The sequence below is a fragment of the Cynocephalus volans genome, chromosome 5, assembly GCF_027409185.1.
Source record: "Cynocephalus volans isolate mCynVol1 chromosome 5, mCynVol1.pri, whole genome shotgun sequence".
NCBI lineage: Eukaryota > Metazoa > Chordata > Mammalia > Dermoptera > Cynocephalidae > Cynocephalus > Cynocephalus volans.
This window is the reverse complement of record NC_084464.1, coordinates 43,675,869-43,698,732: the sequence shown is the minus strand read 5'-3', so window position 1 is coordinate 43,698,732 and position 22,864 is coordinate 43,675,869. Positions and strand designations below refer to the sequence as shown.

Genomic DNA, 22,864 nt, shown 5'->3' with positions numbered 1-22,864 from the left:
TCTTGTTTCTAAATTGTCTTCATTAAGTAGTCTGAGTCCCTTAATGTTGTATGAACTTTTAAAAAAAATACTCCCTAAGAACCCAACTATACCAGACAGGTTGTAACATGTGCACTGTTATGTTGTTCATGTAGCACAACACAAGCCTGTATCAATGGTTGTTGTGCAAAAGCATTTTATTATGTAAACAAACAACCTGAGTTCTGAGATGGAAGTATATCTCAGTGTACTCTGATTGATCCATCAAATTAACCAACAAAACACCACGTAGTTTTCAATCAGCTGCAGACCCAAATAAGTTGTTTAGAATAACTAGTATGTGATGGTACTACATGAAATTCAGATTGGATTGACAACCCTGGAACTGAGTCTACCCAGTTCAAGGCCACTGTTAAATGTTATCAGATATTGAGACCATGACAGCTTTAGAGGGGTTTCCTCTTAGTTTGTGAGACCAAAAGTGGTAATAACACTAAATTCTTTTTTTTTTTTTTTTCTAAAAGATGACCGGTAAGGGGATCTTAACCCTTGACTTGGTGTTGTGAGCACCACGCTCAGCCAGTGAGCGAACCGGCCATCCGTATATGGGATCCGAACCCGGGGCCTTGGTGTTACCAGCACCGCACTCTCCCGAGTGAGCCACGGGCTGGCCCAACACTAAATTCTTAATTCCTTCGAAATGCACTTGATGTCTCCTCCCCTTTTAACTAGCTTAGTGCTGGGCCAATAGAATGTAGAATAGACATTCTAAGGCCAGTTCATAAGCTTTACAACTTCCACCTTAACCTCTTGGAACACTGGCACAGTGACACATAATATCCTGCTAGAGGAGCTATGTGGACACACTGGTTAATGAACCAGTAGAGTTCCACCTTCCAGATGTCCCACCAAGGCCCCAGATGTGCAAAAGGAGCCATACTGGGACCAGCCAGCTGTCAGCTGCAGACTGGTAACCAACTTACTTCCTTTGCTGGCACAAGCAGATTTGCCCACCTGAGCCCAGCCCAAATTCTCCACTCACAAAACTTTGAGACCCAATAAATGGTTATGTTTTGAGGTAGCCTGTTATAACAGATTACTGGAATAAGTAACAGTTCCCTGACCAAAACTATTCTATAGACCACTGAGCACCATGCTATGACCTAAGACTTGGCAACCAAAGAACCCATCCCCGAAATCAGTTTGGAAATTTTTTTTTAATCCTTTTATTATTCTTTTTTAACAAACGGCCCCAGGGATAGGGGACCAGGAGAAGGGTGAGGAGGGGAAATGAGGCCCCAGCCCCACAACCCCTCCCCACCCACCCCTCTCCCCCTTATATATTTATAATCTATATACAAGCCCCGGGGGGTTGGGGGCAAACGGAACGCCCTCAGCGGGGTGGGGGCAACCCAGGCTCCTTGTCCCCTCGGGACCCAGGTTCCTCTGCCCGTTGGGAAGGCCCTTCTCGAGAAGGTGGCCCTGTCCGCTCCCAAGGCTTCGGCATCCAGCGTAGGGTATCTGGAGGGGAGGCCTGGGGGAGAGATATGTGTGAAAGAATAAGTCACAGTGGGAGGTCAAGGATGGAAGGACAAACTCAGGTGGCAACTCTTGAATTTAGATTTGGGGCCACAGGGGCTTCTCCTTCACCTGCTGGTATAAGTCGATGCGCTGGGTGCGGAAGACTCCGCTGTAGGTGGAAGGCGGGGCCTTGAGACGGGAATTGAGGCCAGAGAAAGACCTAAGGGAGGAAGTGTTTAAGACAAGCCTAGAACTTGCCCCCTGGTCCCAAAATAAGAAAGCCGTTGGGGATGGCAAATCTGCATCCCTATTCCCTTTTACCTTCCAACTGGGGGAGCACGTGACAACCCAGGTCCCCCAAGGTTGCTACTCAGTTTTCGATAATCCTGGAACGGCTTTAGTTCCACTGGGTGCAGCTGAAGGAAAGAGAAAAAATAAAAAATAAAAAATAAAAAATGAGTCTCCTGCCTCTCAACCCATTCACCCTAAGATACAGAATCCCTATCCCAAACTCTTGGAGTTCCCTAGCACCTTGGTTCCTGTACCTTACCTCTGCTCGCCCCAAGCTAGGGGGTAAGGGCCTGGAAGGTGAAGGAAGCACCCGAGCAGCAGGAGTAAGTGGGGGCCGCACAGCCAGGCTGGGGGGCTGCAGAGCAGGGCCCACAGGTAACAGAGAAAGGGGGGGTGGGGCAGGAGGTGGCGCTGGTGGCAGGGAGCCAAAGTTCACCATAGGCAGCTGTGAGTCTACCACAGGTAGAAGCATCTGTAACAAGAAATTTGGGTGTGCATGTTGAGAGCAGGGAGCAATGTCAGAAAAACAGGCAAAATCAAAACAAAAGTGGGAGACTAGACAGAGAAACACAATGAAGAAGTGGGAAAGATAAAAAGGTACCTGTTGGGCAGGAGCCCCTGATGGGAGGAAGCCGCTTTGGCCACCAGGCTGCAGAGTAGTAGAATAAAAATCTGAAGGGGATGACAGATCCTGGCGTACCTGCCGGGGAATGGGGAGAGATTATGTCAACTCCCCTGAAAGTATTTTCCCTGACCCTTAACTCTGGAACCCTACCTAGCACCTGCCCACCTCTTACCTGAAGCACAGGTGGGTCAGGCAAAGGGCTGGGGCAGAAAGATGGAGAATAGAGGAAGGAAGGTGGAGGGTAGAGAACTCCTCCAGGTGGCAACTTCCCCAGCTCTGTCGCTTGCAGTGCTGAGAAATCCAGAAACTGACCCTTGAGAGCTACCCCAGAGAGCAGTGCCGAGGGAGGAGCTGGGCCTGGGGGTAGGTACAGGGGCTGTGATCTAAAAAGAAATTGGGGGAAGAAGGTGTTAGGAAGCCACAATCATTTACTCCTTTAGTCTGAGCAATGCCTTAAGTCCACCAGCCTTTGGTACCTTAGAATTGTGTCTTCCCCTTCCCTCTCCCTTACAACATATCTCCATTTCCTCCTGAGGTCCACAGGCACCTAGTCTTACCTGTAAGGATGCAATGAGGGTGTCCCAGGGCGGAAGCCTCCATTGTTAGGATGTAACTGAGAGTCCATGGCTCCACCAGAGACCTGTATGAGAAAATCAGGGTTGAAATAGCTAATTTCTCTGGTCAAGAAAACTTCACCCATCCCACCCACTGCAGGAAAATAAGCAAGGAGAAAACGGAATGACTAAAAATGAAATGACATTTTACAACTTTATAATTTAGAAAGGATTGATTAGAAGAGACAGCACACAGAAAAGAATAATTCATTCAAGGGGTCCTGGAATGGGAAGTGGGGTCTACCTGAGAACTGGGTGGCCCAGGGCTGCCATAGAAGACCTCAGGATACAGGCGCTGGCCTGAGGAGCTGGGTTCTGGGCCACAGTGCCCAGATCCCAGGTTTTTGGGTTGTGGCTCAGCTGAGGCAGAAGTACTGGGGAGCAGCTCCCAATCGCGGGCTACAGGGATGGCCTGTGAAGAGGTGGATTTGTCAGGAGGGAGGTCTGGCATCCTGGATGCCCAAATCGCTCCTAGCAATCTTCTACAGAAAACCTCAGGTTTTTCCACCAAACTCTCCCTCTCCCACTTACGTCAGTGACTGATGCTATCAGCTCCTTCTCGGCTTTTAAATTGTCTCCTACCACGAGGCACAAATCTGAGTCCTGTGATCATAAAACAGAGGAGATTACACGATAATTCAGATGTGTGTTCTCTATGACCCATCTCTAGCCTTTTCGCTCCACCAGCCCAGGATACCCAAACCCAGCCCATGCAAACCTTGTCGCTAGTGCCAAATTGGACTGGGGGGCCAGGTCGATGGGATGGTCGGAGGGGGCCAGGGTCTGGGCCTCTCTCTGTACGCTGTGATCGTTCTGTGCCAATGGGGCCAGGGGGCAGAGGCTGCTCCCGGGGCAGCTCCTGGGTTGGGGAACATGGGAAGGTGGGCTTGGGTGAGGGAAGAGGAAGTCTGTCAGGGAATCCCCAGACACAAAGATAGATGGAAGGGGCAGGCAAAGGTAGGGCCAAAGTCAGAATCCTGAAAACATTCCTCTTATTCTTTCCAGGTCTTTTACCTTTCTGTCCCCATCATGGGGGGCAGGTGGCCGTCTCCTAGGAGGTTCAGAGGGTTCAGAGCCAGGTGGACCCTCACCAGGAAGAGCATTCAGGGGTGAGGGGCCTCCGGGCCGCTTGGGGGGTCCCTCTGCTGCCCCCTTGAGTCCTCCATCAGGGGAACTTCGCTGGCTGCTGGGACCTGATGACACCTGAGAATCCCCACTCAGGTCCACCCCACTGTCAGACTGACTCATCTGAGAGGAGTGGAGAAGGAGCTAGTTAAGTCAGGGTAGAAAGCACCCCAAAACCTGAATGATGCACACACAAAGACAGATAAACTGAAGAAAGGAGACAACCGTGTGCGAAAACAGCCCCAGACTCAACCCAGAACAGGTGGGGAAGTATGGCCGGTGCTTGACATAATCCCAGCTTAGACACTCCCTCTTGTCCAAGTCACTCACCTCTGTGCCAGCCACATCCTCAAAAGGACTCAGGGGCTCCATCCACGGCTCCATGGAGCCAGGCCGATAACTCTTTTGGCTGGCGGCTGGAGAGGGGAGCACCAAGCCGAACAGAGAAAGTGAGACAGTTCTGAAGCCCACCACACTCTCTAACCCCTCTTCCACAGTCCTTCCTTTCACTCAGCTTTACTCACCAGTATGTAGATGATTCCAGATGTGAGGGGTCAGGGACTCTGTGCCTGCACCTCTGCATTCTCCCCGAGGCCCTGGGCCCTCAGACTTAGGGCTCAAGAATTCAGAGCTATGAGAAGGTGGCATAGATTCCTAAAGGTGAAAAAAGCCAGAGGCAAAATATGACTTAGGTGGGAACTGGTGAATGTACGAACGCAGGACAGAATGAGGTGTGGGGGTAACAAGAAAGACTTAGGGGAGATAAGCAGTGACTAACAGTGACAATTGTGGATGAGAACACAATGCCAGGGATAGGAAAGAGTGAAAAAAACATAACTGCAACCTTGAAAAGAAAAAGCGCAGAGAAGCACAATCTGAAGCCCCATCCCTCACCTCCTGTAGCAGCTCCGGTTTTCTGGGAGGCCGCTCCCGCCGTTTTGGGGGGAAGGGATTAACCCCGGCAGAATCCCGGGGAGTCCTGCCCATGCCCCTCACCATCGGCCCTGGTTCCTCGAAGTGGGGGTCTGAGGAAAAGGGGAAAACAGTCAGCATCTGCCTACCATTCACCCTAGCTTTTCCTCCCTACTCCACCTCCCAATCCTTTCACCCTTGTTTACTGCAGACATCTGCAGCAGGACCCCCAAGCCAAACCCTTTCCCCTCCTGAGCTCTGGGAATGGAGACATTCCCACCCATACCTACTCCAGCTTACCAGAATTACTGAAGTTGCTGTTGGCCCTCTGGGAGTCATACCGGTTCAGGGGCCGAGGGGAGGGGCCCTGAGGGACTTGGGGAGGCCCATGCTTGGGCCTTGAGTGCCCCCCTGATGCAGTTACACTCGCTTGGCGGTTGCTAAGCTGGGCCAGAGCCTGTTGGATGCCAGCAGGGTTGCTGTGGATAACTTGGTCCAGGCGGAAGACAGCAGAACTGCTGGGGGGCGGGGGAGGCAGGGGAAGCCCCGGGGGCCGATCCTCTGGAGGCCGGCTGAGGAAACAGAGCATCAGCTCCAATATTCACTACCGTGTTACTCTTTCCCTACAAGCCAAGTATATTTTCCAGCTTCTCACTTTTACAGCCTATCCTATTCCCTATTAAAACCCAGGTGTTCTTGAGCCCTTCTAAGAATTCATGTGTACAGGTCTGTAGAGTGGAAAGCAAGGAACACGAATACATGGCTGTTCCTGCCTCTTACCACTCTACCAACAGCTTTCAAATGCCTTACAAGAGAGGTGGAAATTCTAGTGCCTGTTTAATGAGCCCATGAACTCTCAGGTCTCAAATTCTACAGCATGCAACCTTGCCTTTCCCCCAGGTTTCCTCCTCTCCCGCAATTTTTTGCCCTTAAGAACAAAGTCCATCCCTACCCACCTTCGGTTCTTGGGAGAGGGCCAGCTCCTCTTGTCCCCTCGTCCTGGGCCGGTCCTTACCCCAGGACCCCCGCCACCACCTCCACTGCTGCCACTACCACCGCCAGCCTTGCCCCCTGGGACTGGGCGCCGGTTCTGCCGTTCCATGCCTGGCCGCTGACTTGAGAAGCTACGCTTGCTCAAATCTTTGGTTCGCTGGCTCAGATCTCCACGAGACAAGGTTGAAATTCCTGGCCCAGCTCCACCTCCACCACCCCCAGGAGTTCCCACAGCTTTGGGAGTCAATAGTGATGGTGGGGGAGCCTCCTTGTCTCCCCGGCGCTCACTGGCAAAGTCGCTGCTCTCTGATGCAGTCTCCCATTCCTCATTGGCTTGGTCTGAGTTCTGGTTTGACAGATCAGGAGACTTAGCAGCCGCCCGCCGAGGAGGTGGAGGAACTGCAACTGTTGTAAGGGCCTCCTCAGGTCCAGGAGTGGAGGCTGGAAGGGCTAAGGAAGGGGGCTTGCCTTCAGTGCCTCGGGCAGCATTCTCCCGTTCCTGTTTCAGCCTCCGGAAACGAGGCGGTTTGTCCTGCTGCTGAGCCCTCCCATGTCGCCTCCTTCGGGGTCGCTCCCCATCTTCCATACTCATGCCCATGTTGCTGCCTCCACGGGCCATGGGGGACAGAGGCCCTGGGATCAGCTTCTCTTTCAAAGGTTCCTTACTTGGTGGCAAAGGGCCTGTGGGAGGCTTCTTGGGAACCAGGGACTTGGTAGGAGGGCTCCAGCCTGGGCAAACAGGAGGAGGGGGCCGCCCTCCCCCTCGGCCTCGGCGTGAGGGCACCCCTCTGGGAGTGAAGACTCGTCCACCCCTGGCAGTGGAGAAGCGGGCTGGGGCTGGTGAAGGGGGAGCTCCTGGGGTGGGGGGAGCAAGGGGGACTTGGGCGAGTACTCCTCCCTCCTTGGGTGGGGGCGCCTCCTTGTCTGAGGGGGCCAGATCACTCTCATGGGTCTCACTGCCTGTTTCTGAGCCGCGCTGCCGGCGCCTCTTGGGGATTTCTTCATACTCTGAACCCTCGCTTCGTGTCTCGCTGGCAGTGCGGCCTCGGGTAGCAGGGGGGTGGTTTGATCCCCCTGCCCCGCCTCCACGCCCGTCATCTCCTCGGAACTCTCGGTAACTGCGGAACTCTCGGCTTCGGGCTCCCCGTCCCCGTCCCCCATAGGTCCCTCGAAAACCCCTCCCTCTGGCAAAATACTCGCCTCGGCCCCGACCCCGACAAGAAGTAGGACCCACTCTTTCATAGGAATAGTCCCTCCGAAGCCTTGGGGCCGGGGAGAGATTCCCACTGGGTGGAGTCTCCTTGGGGCCCCCTATCTTCCCCTTGGCTGTCTTGAGTGGGTCTGGCTTTGGGACCTTTGGGGTTTCATCCCCCTGTTCAAGGGGCTTGGAAGGCAACTCTTCCACTTTTGCAGGTGGTGGGGGTTTCTTTATAGGCCCAGCCCGGCGGGGAGGGGCCCCTGGCTCCTCTGGAGGAATTCCACGACGACTGCTGCCTGGGCGAGGGCCCCAGCGGGTCTCAGTGCGACTCTCTCTGCGTGGTGGTGGGGGGCCCTGGCCTCCGCTTCCAACTCCACGGGCAGGCTTTCGGCCTGCTTCTGGCCCTGTCAGCTGTGGAGTCTCCTCCTTGGGGGGTTCCTTTTTGGGTGGTGGAGCTTGTATCTTGGCCACCTCGTCATTGCCTGGGGGCCAGAGGAGTGGACGGGGCCCTGGTGGAGCTGGCTCCTCCAGAGGAAAGCGAGAGATGGGGGGCCCAGGGGCTCCATTCTCAGGAAAGCCTGGGTAACTGGCCAGATAAGGTGGTGGGGGAGGTACTGGAGGAGTCTCGCTCCTGAAGGAGAGAGAAAAGAACAGAAATAAGTATCTCAGGAGGAGGAAAACTGGAACTAGGTAGAGAAAAGAGAACATTAAGATATTTCTTTCATGTTTGTACCTATCATCTCATCAGTAATCTAAAGCACCTTTCTCCTAGGCCTAGATTCTTTCATTAGAAGTTCACCCACTTCTCACTACCAAGACTCACCTCATCCCCTTGTCATCCTCATCCGTAGACTGCCGCAGTGGTGAGGTAAGTGGGCGGGGATCTGTGGGTGTGGTGGTGAAGACGTCTCCTACCCAGGCCAACTTTGGATCCACTGGTGGGGTCCCCCGTTCCCGTAAGAGGGGGGGCGCATGGCGGTCAAATGGCTCTGAGTTTGAGCCCCCACTGTCTGAGCGCTCCCGGGGAACTAGGCCTGAAGAAACAAAATAACAAAAATCACCCTTTTTATGACACAGGCCCTCCAGCCCAAAGAGCATCTCCCCAATCTAGTCCCTGTCAAGCCAGCTCCTCCATTTCTTGTTCCAAATAAATCTGGAACTTATTTGCTCTTGTGAAATAGGGTCTACTCAGCTTCCCTATGAAAGATTCAACTCCCTCCCCAATAAATCCTGGCCAACAAAGGACCACTGTATTTTTTCCCCAAGCCCAATCTCGAAACAGCTATCTCAGCAGTGCTAAGCATATACCCTCCCCCTACCCTCTTCACTGACAAGACCAGTCACACCAGTGTTACAGACCGTGGTATCCACTTCCCAGGACTAAGGGACTCCTGCCACCTTCCCCCAGCCCTCAGTGACCCCTTACCAGAGGGATGCACGCCAGGTGGGTAGAAGTCCAGAGGGGGCCGGCCCTGCAGAAGCCGGGGGTCTACATAAGGAGGAATCATCATCCAGCGGGGATCAAAGTTCATAGGGGGCATGGGTGGGGGACGGCCCAGAGCTCCTGGGTATAGGGCCTTGGGGGGCGGTGGTGGAGCCTGTGGAGCTGGCACAGCTCCCAGGGTCACAGGCTGTGGGGGTGATGGGGGCACTGGGGCAGGTGGGGCGGAGCCCTGTTGATGCTGCTGCCACTGCTGCTGTTGTTGCTGTTTTAGGAGCTGCTCCTAGGGAAGAATAAAAGACAAGATGAGAAAGGCACTCTTTCTCGAACATCACACAAAGGAACTGGGGGAAAAAAAAAAAAAAGTAATGCACAAATGTGATAAAAATGTGGACTAGATGGAAATTGGGGGGATACAATGGAGGCAAAAGTGGACAAAGAGGCGGAGGGACCCAGAAGGTAACTTAATGGATAGGGTTAAGTATTGAAGTCAGGGAGAGAAGCAGCCTTTAGAATGAAAGTAACTATCTCACCTGCTGTTGCCGCTGGAAACGAGGGGGCAACGACTTCTGATATTTGGGGTAGCCCAAGCTCTGGCTGGGGGGCTGCCGGGTGGGACCAACCCCATCACCCTTGGGCTCCACCTTTGGGGCTGGGGGTGTGGTAGGAGGGGGAACCTCTTCTGGTGGTTCAGGACCCTCTTTGGAGGGCAACTGTGGTTCCACTGCATTGAAGACAACAGAATAACCTAGTCCATCAACAGACATTCTATGAATTTCAGCCCTCACCTCTAGCTCCCTATCTAAAGATTGACATGTTCTACAGAAATACCTATTTATTGAAATCCTTCTGGTTTAAGACCTATAAAAACACTCTATGGCCTCTCAAGAGCCAATGGTAGTAACATTAACTTCTCATGAAACAATCAAAATAACAGACTTTTTTCAGTCTTGCTCCACTCTAGGCCTACAAAAGTAGTTTTAGAACGCAACTTATTCAGGAATTCAGGCAACAAGACTTTCCCTCTCTCAATACCTATACAAATAATGGGACCCTCTTCCCCTACCATGGATAGTCCAATAAACCAAAACACCTAATTTCTACTTCATTTACTCTCATTCTTACCACCCTGAACACTTAAACCAAGTAGAGATCTGACACCTGGTAGTACTTATCCCCACCTCCATACCTGGGCTGGCTTCGAAGCTGCCACTGCTGGTGCTACTGGTACTGCCACCACCACTCACCAGAGTGGAAGCTGGAGCTACACCTGGAGTGGTGGTGGACTGGGTAGAAGGGGCTTGTGCTGGCTCTTCAGGTTCTTTCTCTGGTGCTGGGGCTGGTATCGGTGGTGGAGCTGGAAGTGTGGGGAGCTCTTTGGGGACTGCAGGTGGTGCAGCTGGGGTAGGAGTAGTAATAGCAGCAGCAGGCTCTGCTTTAAGTCGTTTGTCAGGTGCCCCAAACTTTTCATCGAGTCGCTTAAGCTTCTCCGCACAGGCTGCCCGGCGCTCTTCCTGCATGCGTCGCTCCTCCTCTTCCCGCCTGCGCCGGGCCCGCTCCACAGCCAGGGAGATCTCAGATGAAGACTGCTTTCGCCGCTGCCGCCATGCCTCATCCTCGTCTTCGGGTGCTGGGGGCTTGCAGGGAGGGCCCCCACGATCCTGTCAATGGTTAGACCCAGCAGGGCCCGGGCTGTCAGCCACTATGCTTTTTATCTTTTCACAGACCAATCAACTATCTCTAGCTGCAGGATGCATGACTAGGCCTTGGCATTGATGGCCTCTCTGGGTGTGGACAAACTCATCGTTCTAGTCTTTTCATTCCTTTGTTCCCTCTCTCCTTCAGAGACCCCAAAACACCCAGGCCTCATTGTTCTTCCTCACTAGCATCCCATTTTCTCCTACTTTTTACCCAGACTACCCCAACACCAAGGATGTTCCCAAGCTTTCCAGAGATGCTCTGAAGCCCTGCACTTCACATGGCCCATTTTCAGCCCCCTGTCCAGCTTCCTCTGTTACTACTGCTTCGATTACTCAGCTGATACTAATCTCCCATAACTGACCCTCTCAACCCCTCATCATAAACACTCACTGGGTAGTCCCCAGGGGGGCCCCAGTTCCCGGTGGGGCCCCGGTGAGGTGGGGGTGGGGGAGGCTTTGGGGCGGGAGGCCCCAGCTCTGTCTCTGGAGGCCGAGAGGTCTCTGCCCAGGCCGTCCTGGGAGGGGGCAGTTCACTGCCGGGGGAGTTGCCCTTTTTGCCATCTGCTTCAGGGGGCCGTTCCTCACCAGCAGCTGATTGGGAATCCTTGCTGTGAGCAGATCAACAGTGGAATTAAAATCAGCTGTAAACCAGCTCCTCCAAGAGTATATTATCATGAGAAAAACTGAACCCCCTCCACTCCCCCATGGCTTTAACTCACTGGCCCTCAGCTCCCTCCTCATCAGAGTCTCGCCCATCTTCCTCATCACTGAACTTGAGCTTTTCAGTGTAGTCGACCTCCTCATGTGCCCCTGTGGGAAAAAGATGAACAGTACTAATCCAAGCATTCTGCTCTCCAATCTCAGCTATCTTCCTGGGACACAGGAAACAGTCGAACTACGTGATAGGATACACTACCAATGCCAACCTCCTCCCTCTGAAGTCTTGTCATGCTTACTCCTGTCAGTACTCTGCCAGGACTTGGTTTTCCTCCATTTGCTTTCCCTACCCTTCAATATCTCCTTTTCTCCCAGACAAACCATTTTTTCTTCATCACATTTTGCCTTTAAGACCAAAATGCTTGACCCTCAATATCCACTTACCTGCCCAACCGTCATCATTCTCCTGATCCAACTGATCAAACTCTTTGAGATTATCCTCTTTAAGAATAGAAGGCCGACCCACAGGCTCTACAAGGCGCATTGGCGGCCCTGAGCACCGGGGGCCTGCCACACGGGGGTAACGGCTATATATGGAAAGACAAATGGAAGAGAAGATAAAAGATGGCAATGTTGGATAACCACATACACTACTAAGCCTCCTGGCTAGAAAACCATTTCCCTCCCCAATAGGCTTCCCCTACCCCCAGTCCGAACCCCAGACCTGGATCACTCACCTAGGCCCATCAGGAGTGGGGTATCGGTAAGGTCCCTGGGGTCCATAGGGCGGAGGGAATGGGAGATATGGGGGATACATCTGCAAAAAGACCCAACAGTAGCTGCTCAGAGGGACAGCCAAATAGTCTGCCAGCTCCTTAAACCTACCATTGTCCTCCTACCCACCATCTCATAGGTCTCTGCTTTCCAGTTATTCCCTCCAAATACTAAGTCCTGATTCCTCTCTAGCTTCCATTGTGACCACTCCAAAATGGGACAGCCAAACTTACAAAGGGCGGCATCATTCCGCGGTAGGGAGGGAACTGGGGTGGGCCTGAAGGCTGCAGCCCCCCTCGGGGATCATGACCATGATGAAGTTTGGAGTCCAGGCCCTCCAGCTCATCAGGGCCACGCCCGCCTCCGTCCCTCCAACTTGTAGAATCTGTATTTTGGAAAAGGTAGAAAGAGGGATGAGCGATTCAGGGGCAAATGAACATAGCTGAAAACGATGAGGAAGAAAGTAAGTCAGCACTTAGTTCTGAAATGGAATGAGTAGTGTCCTGGCCAAAAAGCAGCCACTCACAAAAGGCAATCCACTCACTTTGGGGGCGGAGGCTTGGTCCGGGCCCAGACAACTGTTCTGCAGACTCCCTTTCCTTGGCAGCCTTGTCCTGGTCGCCAGCTGCCTGCAGGGTCGGAAATTCCTCTCGAGAGAATCGCGACAGTAGGTTTGATGCCCTTCCACCTGTTGGGGTGGGGGTGCAGAAAAAGAGACAGAAGTACATTTACTAAGGACGCACCATAAAAGCGGAAAGCTCTGATAGGTACCAGATCGCCCAGTTTCTGCCTTCAAACTCATCCCCTATGGAGTAGGTACTCATTCCCCAGGAAGCAAAGTCAGTTCTGGGACCCCTTCACCTACTCATATAAGACTGAGACTTAAACTTGCTCATGTGCCTCATGAAACTGAATATGATGTCCCAGATTTAGCCAAAGAGGACCAAGGACACCTTGCTGAAGGTGCAGTGCAGGACTCCTGCCTCCCATGGTGCCTAGACACAGGTCCCCAAATATCCCTCCACTCACCATCTCCATGTGCTCCATGGGTGACGCTGGCTTGTGCCCAGGACTTTACCCCGCTTGGAACCGAAGGAGTGTTCTGGGGAAGCAGAGAGGTGATAAATGTTGATGTGTGGGTAGAGGAGCGATGGGCCTTTCTTCCCCACTTCCCTCCAGTTCTCCAGGTACCTCGGGGGCTGCTGGGGGTCGTTTCGGCTGGTTGGAGGCAGGCGTCTGTGAAGCCGGCTGTGGCTGCGATTCCAGCGGCTGAGCGGCTGAGGCATCGGAACTGAGGGGATGGTAGAATGGGAAGGTTACCCAAAGCCTGAAATGCCTCCCCTACTTCTCCAACTAGTGGAGGGAGTAGGGACTGAACCCAGGCCCACTGCTACCATTTACAAACAGTAGGACAAAATACTTTAATTTTGTCACCCCATGTAGGCTATTATCTGCTTCTTCATGCTTTTTCTTCGTCTGACGGAAAGCTAAAGGTACCATACCTTAATCATCTAATAGGAAACCTGGAAAAGGTAGGAAAGGGACCTCCCTTTTTGTCTCTGGCTCTTACGTGGCTGGGCTAAACCAAGCCCCAACTCACCCCAAAGTTCAAAGTTAAAATACTCATTACTCTAGGTCCCCCATGCCTCTGCCTACCTCTTGGGGTCGGACTGCTCCTGTTTGCTTGCCCATCCTGTTCCGTCTTTTGGCACTAGTGAGACATTGGGGTCATTGCCTTTGTTCTCGGCTTTTAGGCTTGGAAGGTTGGCTGGGGGTGGCATACGCCGGGCAATGGCAACTTTCCCAAGACTCTGCAGGCCATGGCGAGGGGCAACTGGAGAAAAGGGGAAGAGGGTCAAAAATGCCTCTGTGGGAGATCTGATAGCCTCCTGCTCTAGGCCCCATTTAGACATCCTCAATGTCTTATTACCTACTTACTTCAAACCTCTCAGAAGCAATCCCTTCCCAGGCTCTTGATAATCTATGAAATCCCCATCAGAAAGGCTGAGATACATTACATTCAATGCTTCTATGTGGGATGGTTGATCTTGAGCCTGCAGGGAGCAAGCTGGCCCCAGACTTCTCCAAGTCCACCTTTCTTTACCTCCAATTCTTACATGTCCAAAGACAGAGAACAATCGACACACCTTTGCAGGAGGGTAACGGGTGTTTACTCAGAGCCCAACACCCCCTACAGGACCCAAAGTAAAGTTGGGAAGTCTCCAGTGTTCTTCTGGTCTTCTGATATCTCCACTACAGTCTTTTCCCTTCAAAGAGCTCGAAAACATATGCCCCATTCATGCCTAGCCTCCAATCATTAGAAGCATCTTTGCAGGACCCTCACCAGCAGGTTTCTGGATCTCTAAGGACTTGCCCTTATACGTATCAAACAGGTTGAGCGAGGAATACTTCTTTCCATCCTTTCCCTTGGCAGTCGGCCCCGAGCGATCGGACATTGCGCTGGAAGCTCATTGAGTACGTTGGGTCCTGCAGGCACCTCCCCCAAAACGTGCCGGAGCCTGTGGGCCAGACGGCAAGTGTCTCAGTCTAACAGAAGCCTAGATGCTTCCTTTCATTCTCGTTAGGGACATAGGTATGTCTGGCCCTCTGGTGTCTTTTCCTCGAACCTACGTAAAGTCTCCAGTCTCTTTAAGCAATCACAATCTACTCAGCTCCCATACAGCCCAAATGCCACATTCTCTCTTTCCCTCAGACACATCTTGCAAAGGAAATCCAAATAAAAATCTACTATATCCCTAGTATAATCACTCTATTTTTTGTGCCAGTCTATAAAGGGTAGCAGCCCCCTCATTATTCCTACAAGTTATAAACTCTTCTTTCTACACCAAAAGCAATTCAGACACTTACAATAAAACCTGGCAAACAAGTCCAAGACCCAAAGAAAACCAGAAAGAGGCATACAATTCCATCACACAAGAAACGGAACTTCAGCTCCACTACTTACTAGACACCAGCTCCCTAATCATACCCCAGGGCCCTGTGCCCTAGGTTCCAGTCCCTGCAGCCTCATGCCCCATCTGGGGAGGTTTGCAGGAAGGTATGCTGGGAGTTTAAGGATTTTATGAGCTTGCTTAGCCAGAGTGGGGGCTGGTGCGAGAGAAATCCTCATGAAACTGGAGCTCTACCTACTCGCAGGCTACAGAACCCCAAGTACCTGGAATACCCCATCTTTTCCTAAACTTTCTCTCATCTCGACTCCTGGAAAAATTCTGTCTCCAGATAAAATACTGGTGGGATGTGGCTTACCCTTACGTAGCACTGAGAAAAACAAAGCATTACATAGCCACCTTGAAAGGACCACATAACCATGGGCCAGACACCAGAACCAATTTCATTTTTCTGTCCTCATTAAGAATGTCCATCACCAATCATTTTGTCCCTTAATACATCTTGCTCCCCAAGCAGGCCAAACTCTCCATCCTCAGTCCCATTCTAGTGACCAGGCATTCATTTATGGATGGGAACAGCATAAAGAAAAGAGATGGGATATGGTGGTTAGAAAGCAGGAAAATCCAGATAGGCCTAAAACAAAAGCCAAAATCGAGAAGAGAGAACTTTATGACAGGACAGATATGAGAGGATGGGGGTTGCTTTGTAGATGTTTAAGGACGTCTACCTGTGAAAACAAACACATGAAGGAAAAAGGGATAGAAGAGTAGTGAATTCAGCAGACTAAACTAATAAAAGTGAAATAACATAAAAGGAGGTGGGAAATACACAAAAGCAGGAATGGCAAAGAAAGGATGCAGAGCAGGAATAAGGAGGCAGTGTCAAGAAACCCATAAAGAAAAAGGGAGCTGGGAGAGAAAAAGGAGACAAGGAATATGAAAAATGAAAAAGCAGAAGAGGAGAGACTGAGAAATGTAGAAAGCAAAGATGCTGGATAAAAGCAGGGTCCCAGAGTGGGAGTGACTCGAAGCGATGAGGGTCGTCAAGGTGGCGAGACTAAAGAGCTGGGTGATGGGAAGGAGTCCAATATGGAGGAAAAGAGACCCTCCAAGAGGAGGACCGTCGGGCGCGGCCCACCCCAGGGCGGCAGCGGGGGAGGGGTGCCGCAGATGGGGGTGAGGGACCAGGAACGCATTAGAGAGTGGGGAGTTACGGACCCGGGAGGGGGTGTCGCGCCATGAGGCCAGAGCGGTGGGTGCGTAGGGGCAGCCTGTAGACCCTGAGACAGGGGATGAAGGTGCAGGTCCCAGGGTAGAGGTACCAGAGGGGGAGGGGCAAGCAGGCCCGGCAGCAGGAGGACAAAATGGCGGCGGCTAATGGCAGCTTCTCCTACACCCAGGCCCGCCGCCACTGCCGCTGCTGCCGCCACCACCGCTCCCGCGCCGGAAAAGGGCGTCAGCGATCGGCTTGCCCAGACTCACCTGGCCGGGTGCGTGGGGGTCCAGGACCGGAGCTTAGTGACTCCCCGGGTCCGGATGGCAGTGGGGCGGGGGCGGATGGCGGCGGATGGCGCCGGCTCCGGCTCCTCCCGTCTCCCTCGCTCACTCCGCGGCTGGGCCCCGACTAACGGCCCATCCGGGCAACCGCCGCCCCCGGGAGCGCCCCCCCCCCCGCCTCCCTCCGCTCCGAGACACGCCCCCTTATTTACATAAAGGGCGGGGCGCTTTCTACTCTACCGCTCTTTACTATCAGGACCGTCCTTATTCAAAAAAAAGGGGTGGGAGGGCAGAGGATATTTGCATAAAAAGGAGGAACTTACAGACACTAGGACTCCGGTTGGCTAAGGAGGCGGGCCCCCGGCGTCTGCCGTTGAGACGTGAGAGGGGGCGGGAATGCGGCGCCGGTCGGTCGGGCAGTTGGGGCGCAGGATTTACACGACAAATGGTGGGAGAAAAAGGCGGGGCGTGCGTCGTGCGTTCGTGGAAAGAGGAACGGAGACACGTAGGAACGCTGAAAGTGGAAGGAAACCATGCAAGGACCGTGATGCTTTCAGCGGAAGAGACGGAGAGAGAGGACGGGGGCGGGAGGAGGGATTAGCTGCCAGGGGGCGGGGCTTACGTAGACTGGAAGAATCCCAGCTCACGCGTACCTTCGCGAGAGGTGAAAGCACCAGAGAGAGGGGTGGGGCCTTCTGTTTATTAAATCATATCATGCGAACGAGGTGGACAGACATCCCAGTCCGAGGGTCAAGGGGAGTGTACATCGGCATCACGCAGCGTAGGCATTCTATTTATTTGCAAAATATATGTAAATCATTTGAACAGTAATGGGCTAGGAATGACCTTTTCATCACAATATCGACAACCAATGATTAAGACTAAGACGGACATTTAATTTTATAACCTATAATTTTCATGAATAGATTTTTATATTTTGTATTATTGGCAATTTGTATTCTCTTAACACTGGATTTTATTTTACGAAATTCAGTACTATTTACCTCCTTTGTCTCAATTACTCGACTGTGGAGCCCTGTGCTCCCATCAGACCTACTACCCACTCAACAAATCGTTCAACAACTATGTTTGAAAACCTCGGAGATATACAGAGAATATTATAGAAGTAGAGAAATAAAATCTGACCGTGCCTGGAGAGGTTTAGAAATGCTTCAAAAAAACTTATTAAGAGGTATGAGCCATTATACAATATATGCGTGTATTGAAATAACAAACTGTACCCCATAAAAATGTACAATGAAAAAAATAAATTAAAAAAAAGAAAGAGAGATGAACTAGTTAGAACTTAGCCAAGTTTGAGGAGAAGGTGCATATCTCAGGCACAGTGAACAAGTGAGTGGAAGTATGAATTTGGGGATTTGTGCCTAGACTGGTGTGGCTAAATAAAGGGACTGCGTGGCCATTATGGAAAATGAAGGCAGAAAAGTTAGCAGGAATCAGAAAAGAATTTTAGCTCAAGGCTCGCTAAGATTTAAGATGACTCCAGTTTTCAAACTTTCAAAATGATTCTCTTGTCCCCTGTCCCTGGACAGCTACCACTCCATTTTGCTCCCCTTTGCACCATTTCTTGGAAGAGCTATTTCTTTCCTTCTGTTCTCCCTTAAACCCATTCCAGTGAAGCCTTCACTCCCACCCTCTACCAAAACTGGGTTTGTCAGGACATCCAGGCTCATGACTTAAAATAGCATTTATGCACATATGACTTCCTAATGTATATCTTCATCACAGACCTCTCTCCTGAACTCTGTCTTGTATACACAGCTAAGTACTTGACATCTCCTCTTGGGTATCTAATAGGTCATTTCAAGTTCAGTATGTCCCAAACTGAACATTTGATGTCCAGGCCCTGAAGATCAGCTCTACCCCCCCGCTTTCACCATCTCAGCTGATGGCAATTTAAAAAAATATGGTTAAGCCACCTTGGCATCCTTGTCAACTTCATTCTTTATCTCACTCTTCAACCAAACAGGAAATCTTTTCTTGAGAAAATATCCAGGATCCAGCCTTTTTACTTCCACTGCTTATGCTTTGATCAAAGCCACCCTTATCTCTCACTTGGGTTATAGCAAAGGCCTCCTAACTGGTCTCCCTAAGTCTACCCCTGCTCCGAAAGTCTGTACACAGCAACTAGAATGGGCCTTTTCTCAAAGCAGGTATCAAAAGACCTGCTCAAAGTCCTTCAGTAGCTCCTTGTTTCTCTCAGAAAAAAGTCAAAGTCTTTAAAATGGCCTACAAGAACCTGGATGACCTGGCACCCTGTTATGTCTCTGATTTTATTGCTCTCCTTACCTACTACCAGGCATATCTCACCTTGGGACCTTTCTGCTTCCTTTTCCCTGTGTTCAATTGGCTCTTCTCCAGAAACAGGCACAGCTCACTCCTTTCCCTCCTGGAAGTTTTTGCTCAGTTATCACCTTTCAGTGAGGCCTATTCTCATCACCCATTCAAAATTTTGATCTTCCCTGCCCTCCCTCACAACCTGGTACCCCAATCCCCTTTATCCTGCTCTACTTTCTCTTTTTTTCATACTACTTGTCATCTTGTACTATATTGTATAAACTTTAATCATGTTTATTGTTTGTCGGTCTTTCTCCCCCACCAATTTCCAAAGTCGAATGAAAACTTCACAGAGGCAGGGATCTTTGTTTGGTTCGCTCTTACATCCCAAGCACCTAGAGGAAAGGATGGCACATAGGTGATGGACAATAAATTATTTTTAACATTTTTATTGAACTGTACTATATATAAAGATGTACATTTCGATACATTTTTACAAATTGAGCCGAACATATAACCCAAAACAGAACGTTAACTAGCACCCCAGAAGCTGCCCTAGGGCCTCTGCTAGTCACTGCCCTCACCCTTCCACAAGGCTAACTACTATCCTGACTCTCACCACATAGATGAGTTTTACCTTTTCTTGTTCTTAATACAAATGGAATTGTACACTAAGGGTTCTTTTGTGTCCTCTTTTGCTCAACATTATGAGATTCATCCACCTTGTGTGTAGTTGTAGTTTGTTAATTCTCATTGCTGTATAATAATAGTACATCATGCAAATATAACCCAATTTATTTATCCTGAATGAATGAATGATTTAAGCCTCAGATCCTTTATTTCCTTTTTGGTGTCACCAGGGTCGTTGTGAAGATTAAATGAATTAATAAATGGAAGGCATTTAGAAGAGTATCCTGTACGTAGTAGGTGCTCAATAAAGATTAACTATTTATTTCATTATATTCAGATATCTTATTCAACTCAACAATGATTATATTATTTTTTTCCTGACTCTTAGTAGCAAAAGAAATGATTGTATTTAGATCACTGAGCATCTGAAGTCCTATACAATTACTCTGTAGTTGCTCTGTAGGAATCACAAACCAGGATGCCTTCCTGGCTTCACCATTGGGAAGTGCCACCATGGGAGGTTCAGTGGCTGGGTCTGTCCTCAGTACATGAAACAAGGAGGGCTGATCGAATTCTCTCCTTTCTGGGAGTCAGGGAATCTGAAATAGTGACCAGAGACTGGGGGTTGCTAGAGTTGACTCTTCTGACCCCGTGGAGGAGGAAAAAGTTCCAGCCTCACTAAAGGCCCTGGGGCTCTTAGCCTCCTGCCTTCCTTGGGGTTGCTGTTCAGCCCTTTCTGCCACTTAATGATCCTGTATCCTCAGTATCTGCCCCCAGTTGCCTTTCAATATAACACCTTTTCCCCTTCATTAGATTGACTCAGTTTCTGTAGCTTGTCCCCAAAAGGACCTCGATGTCTCATTTAACTCTTAAATTATCAGGCCTTATAGTTTTGTGAATCCTTTCCTCCATTTGTTAACACTTATTCTTTCATCCATCCATCCATTCACATTTTAAATATTATTGAGGACTTGTGATATGTGAGGCATGACAGCGTAGATCATATTATCCCCATTTTCAAACAAAAGCCTCAGAGAAGCTGACCAATTTGTCAAGGTCACAAAGCTTATAGGGGTGGAGAATATTGGTTCAAAATAATCCCCACTCTTCGTGAGAGCTACTATGGGCCTGGGTGATATTTTTTTGTCTATACACATCTTTTTATCCCACCTAAATTCTTTGAGGTCAAGGCTGTTTTATACATCTGGAGTCCCTCTTCGTGCACAAAGCCACCTACTATAGTAGACACCCTACAGAATTGTTGATGGATTGCTCATATGGGTGTTGGAAAATAAGGCTAAAATAATTTTCTCACAAGTCTGCTTTGTTCTGAAAGCAATATCTTGTCCTTGAAACTATATTTGCTTGCTCCACTAGCCTGGCTTGTATTCAATCATTGCTTGCTTGTATTTTTGGCTTTTGTAACAAGAGCTTATCTGCATAGGCTGCTGCTAGCCTAGTGAATGCTGAGAAAAAGAAAAAAATGTGTAAAGAGCTCTGGAAGAGTCTGCTTATAAAAACTGTGAGACCTAAGCTTGGGGTCCAGATATTTCTAGGCATTAGTCTGTCTGGACCCACCAGTGTAATAACCCCCTGACTCTCCAACCCTCCGAGTGCTGGGTTGCTTTTTGCCTAGTCTGTTTCTACCAAACAGGCAAATCCCTGCTGCCCTTCCCTCAAGGATGCTTCCCTTCTTCCCAAACCCAGGAAAAAATCCCCCAAATAAAAACCAAACTGACTTGATATGGAGGGAAAGGACAATTTATTTAGTTTGGCTCACAATTTTGTCTTTTTTTTCCAAGTTGGGGTTATTAGAAGATCCTTCACTGCCAACACACACACACGCACACACACACACACACACACACACGCACACACACACATGCACGCACTCACTCAAGAGTCAGGGCAACTCAGAGATGGCTCTCTTGGCTGGGGGACCAGTTGGCTTTTCCTGTTCTCTTGCTTTTTCCTCGTACATCAGGATCCTGGTTGAGATGGGAAGAGACACAGGGATCAGAGGTCACTCCTCTCAAGGGAATAAATAATCTTAGGCTGCTGGAGAGTTCAGAAGTGGATGAGGTTGTGTGGGTGGGAGGAGGAGGAAGGGTAGGAGTGGAAGTGCTGGGGGCTGTGGGGACCAGAACCATGGATGGGATGGGGGTAGGACCTTGGAAGGATCCCTCTAAGGAAGGAAGAATGGATGCTGAGTAATGTGTAGAAGTTGAGCCTGGGGACAGGGGTGGTGGGAGGAGAACATAGGTAAGTACAGGGGAGGTCGAAACTGGACCCTCACATTTTTAGGATGGCGGATCTCTTGCCCAACATCATAGTGAGAAAGTCAGGGTAGCTGAATGACTCCACAGAGCTACCAGACACCTCCCTAATTAATTTCTTTAGCTCCAGGTGGGTCTTGGGGACACCCAGTTTCTCCAGCATTCGCTTCAGGGACATGATATCTGGAAGCAGAGGATGGGGGTAGAGAGAAGAGAGTCCCTCTCTCTACCCCTCCCCTACCTCCACATTTCCCTTCCCCTTCCTCCAACTCTGGTAGGTAAGCCCTCTCCCAAACCCTGGGGAATGGAGCCCATCAGGAGAGATCTCCTTCTTCCTAGGTCTTCACATTCCCCCAAATCACCCTTTTCTCACCGATGTCTCCATTTCCATTCAGGTCAAACTCCATGTATTTCTCTGGGTGAGGGGAAAGGACAGAGGGATAACAGTTGGCTGGAGGGTCTCTGGCAGGGGATTGAGGAAGGGGTTGTTGGCCAAGTGCTAACTGGGGGAGAAGATATGGAAGGCAGAGGAGGGGCAGGCAGAGGAAGTGGGGGTTGGGGAGTTGAGAGTCCTTGGTAAGGTGTAGGGAACTAGAAGGGGTGCTGAGAGGAGCAGTCCAGGGAAAGGAACTGCAACAGGGATAGGATGGGGGAGGTGCAATAAAGGCAGGCTCCCTCTTACCACCACAAAAGTAAATTTGTGTCACTGCTGTCCCCACTATTGTGGGAATCCAACTCCCAACCCCAGCCCTTCCGCCTATAGTTTTCCCCTCACTCTTGAAGGCTTCCAGTTTGGCGGGCAGATGCTCATCACTGCTATATTTCGGATCATCCAGGAATTGCTGTTGGGGGAGGGGGCAGTAAGAGCCAGGTTGGGCCCTCCCAGTCTGGGGCCCCTCGTGCCCCAGGCTCTGCCCCTCTTAGTTCTTCCTTTTACCTTGTTGATCTCATCCAGTCTCTCTTCCTGCTGGATCTTGAGCAGTCCGAAAGCTTTTCCTCCTGTGGGGGTACAAAGGTTAATCAATCCTCACCCCTCCCTTTCTCTCCTCTCCACCATTCCCAGCCTGGAGACTTCACAATTCTGCCTTCCTAAGCCAGCTCGCTGCCCTCCTAGCCCCCCAGCCCAGGTCTGTCCATCTCTTGCTGCCATTGTGGTCTTGCCTCTTCCATGTTTCCTACCCTGTAAGTCCCTGGTTTGGCTCATAGCTCAACAGCTGGTGGAGGTAGGGAGACAGACAAGCTGGCAGTCTCTGTCTGCTGGCTCTCCTCCTCTCCCACCCGCCTCCTCTGAGGCCTCCCTCCCAAACTTCCTCTTTTCCCCCATTCCTTCCTCCTCTGCCTCCCAGGCCTCACTTCCCCATCAGCTTCTGCTGACACTAGCACCCCAGGAAGAGCGGGGAGCAGGGGGCAGGTGGTAAAATGGA

General features: G+C 50.7%; 2 protein-coding genes and 1 non-coding gene across 3 annotated transcripts; all 3 read right to left on the bottom strand.

Moving 5' to 3' along the window:
• Window positions 1-1,283: 1,283 nt before the first annotated feature.
• On the bottom strand, window positions 1,284-16,396 carry PRRC2A (proline rich coiled-coil 2A). The gene is made up of 31 exons (XM_063098498.1): window positions 16,222-16,396; window positions 14,175-14,349; window positions 13,487-13,664; window positions 13,022-13,121; window positions 12,860-12,932; window positions 12,375-12,518; window positions 12,064-12,215; window positions 11,794-11,873; window positions 11,501-11,643; window positions 11,119-11,209; window positions 10,791-11,007; window positions 9,889-10,360; window positions 9,233-9,423; window positions 8,685-8,982; window positions 8,082-8,292; window positions 6,024-7,889; window positions 5,368-5,639; window positions 5,050-5,180; window positions 4,680-4,809; window positions 4,486-4,571; window positions 4,045-4,278; window positions 3,749-3,889; window positions 3,562-3,633; window positions 3,275-3,442; window positions 2,974-3,056; window positions 2,589-2,799; window positions 2,393-2,491; window positions 2,051-2,263; window positions 1,822-1,916; window positions 1,630-1,720; window positions 1,284-1,513 (listed from the first exon to the last, which is right to left on the bottom strand). The coding sequence occupies exons 2-31, from the start codon at window positions 14,284-14,286 to the stop codon at window positions 1,373-1,375; spliced, it is 6,495 nt and encodes a 2,164-aa protein (XP_062954568.1). The 5' UTR covers window positions 14,287-14,349; window positions 16,222-16,396; the 3' UTR covers window positions 1,284-1,372.
• Window positions 13,860-13,990, bottom strand: LOC134379383 (small nucleolar RNA SNORA38). The gene has a single exon (XR_010023782.1). It is a non-coding gene; the product is annotated as a small nucleolar RNA SNORA38 (small nucleolar RNA).
• Window positions 16,397-21,067: 4,671 nt separating the features above from the next.
• On the bottom strand, window positions 21,068-22,644 carry AIF1 (allograft inflammatory factor 1). Its single transcript, XM_063098117.1, has 6 exons — window positions 22,620-22,644; window positions 22,378-22,439; window positions 22,216-22,282; window positions 21,814-21,855; window positions 21,461-21,623; window positions 21,068-21,152 (listed from the first exon to the last, which is right to left on the bottom strand). The coding sequence occupies exons 1-6, from the start codon at window positions 22,642-22,644 to the stop codon at window positions 21,068-21,070; spliced, it is 444 nt and encodes a 147-aa protein (XP_062954187.1).
• Between the last annotated feature and the right edge of the window lie 220 nt (window positions 22,645-22,864).

What these genes read in the sequence shown, in the direction of transcription:
- PRRC2A (XM_063098498.1), bottom strand. Translation starts at nt 14,286, where the DNA reads ATGTCCGATCGCTCGGGGCCGACTGCCAAGGGAAAGGATGGAAAGAAG. An exon ending in GCGGAATGATGCCGCCCTTT is followed by an intron (nt 11,874 to 12,063) that starts GTAAGTTTGGCT and finishes GTCTTTTTGCAG; the next exon opens with ATGTATCCCCCATATCTCCC. An exon ending in CTGACCCACCTGTGCTTCAG is followed by an intron (nt 2,492 to 2,588) that starts GTAAGAGGTGGG and finishes ATTCCCCGGCAG; the next exon opens with GTACGCCAGGATCTGTCATC.
- AIF1 (XM_063098117.1), bottom strand. Translation starts at nt 22,644, where the DNA reads ATGAGCCAAACCAGGGACTTACAGG. An exon ending in CCAAACCAGGGACTTACAGG is followed by an intron (nt 22,440 to 22,619) that starts GTAGGAAACATG and finishes GTACCCCCACAG; the next exon opens with GAGGAAAAGCTTTCGGACTG. An exon ending in GAATGGAAATGGAGACATCG is followed by an intron (nt 21,624 to 21,813) that starts GTGAGAAAAGGG and finishes CTCTGCTTCCAG; the next exon opens with ATATCATGTCCCTGAAGCGA.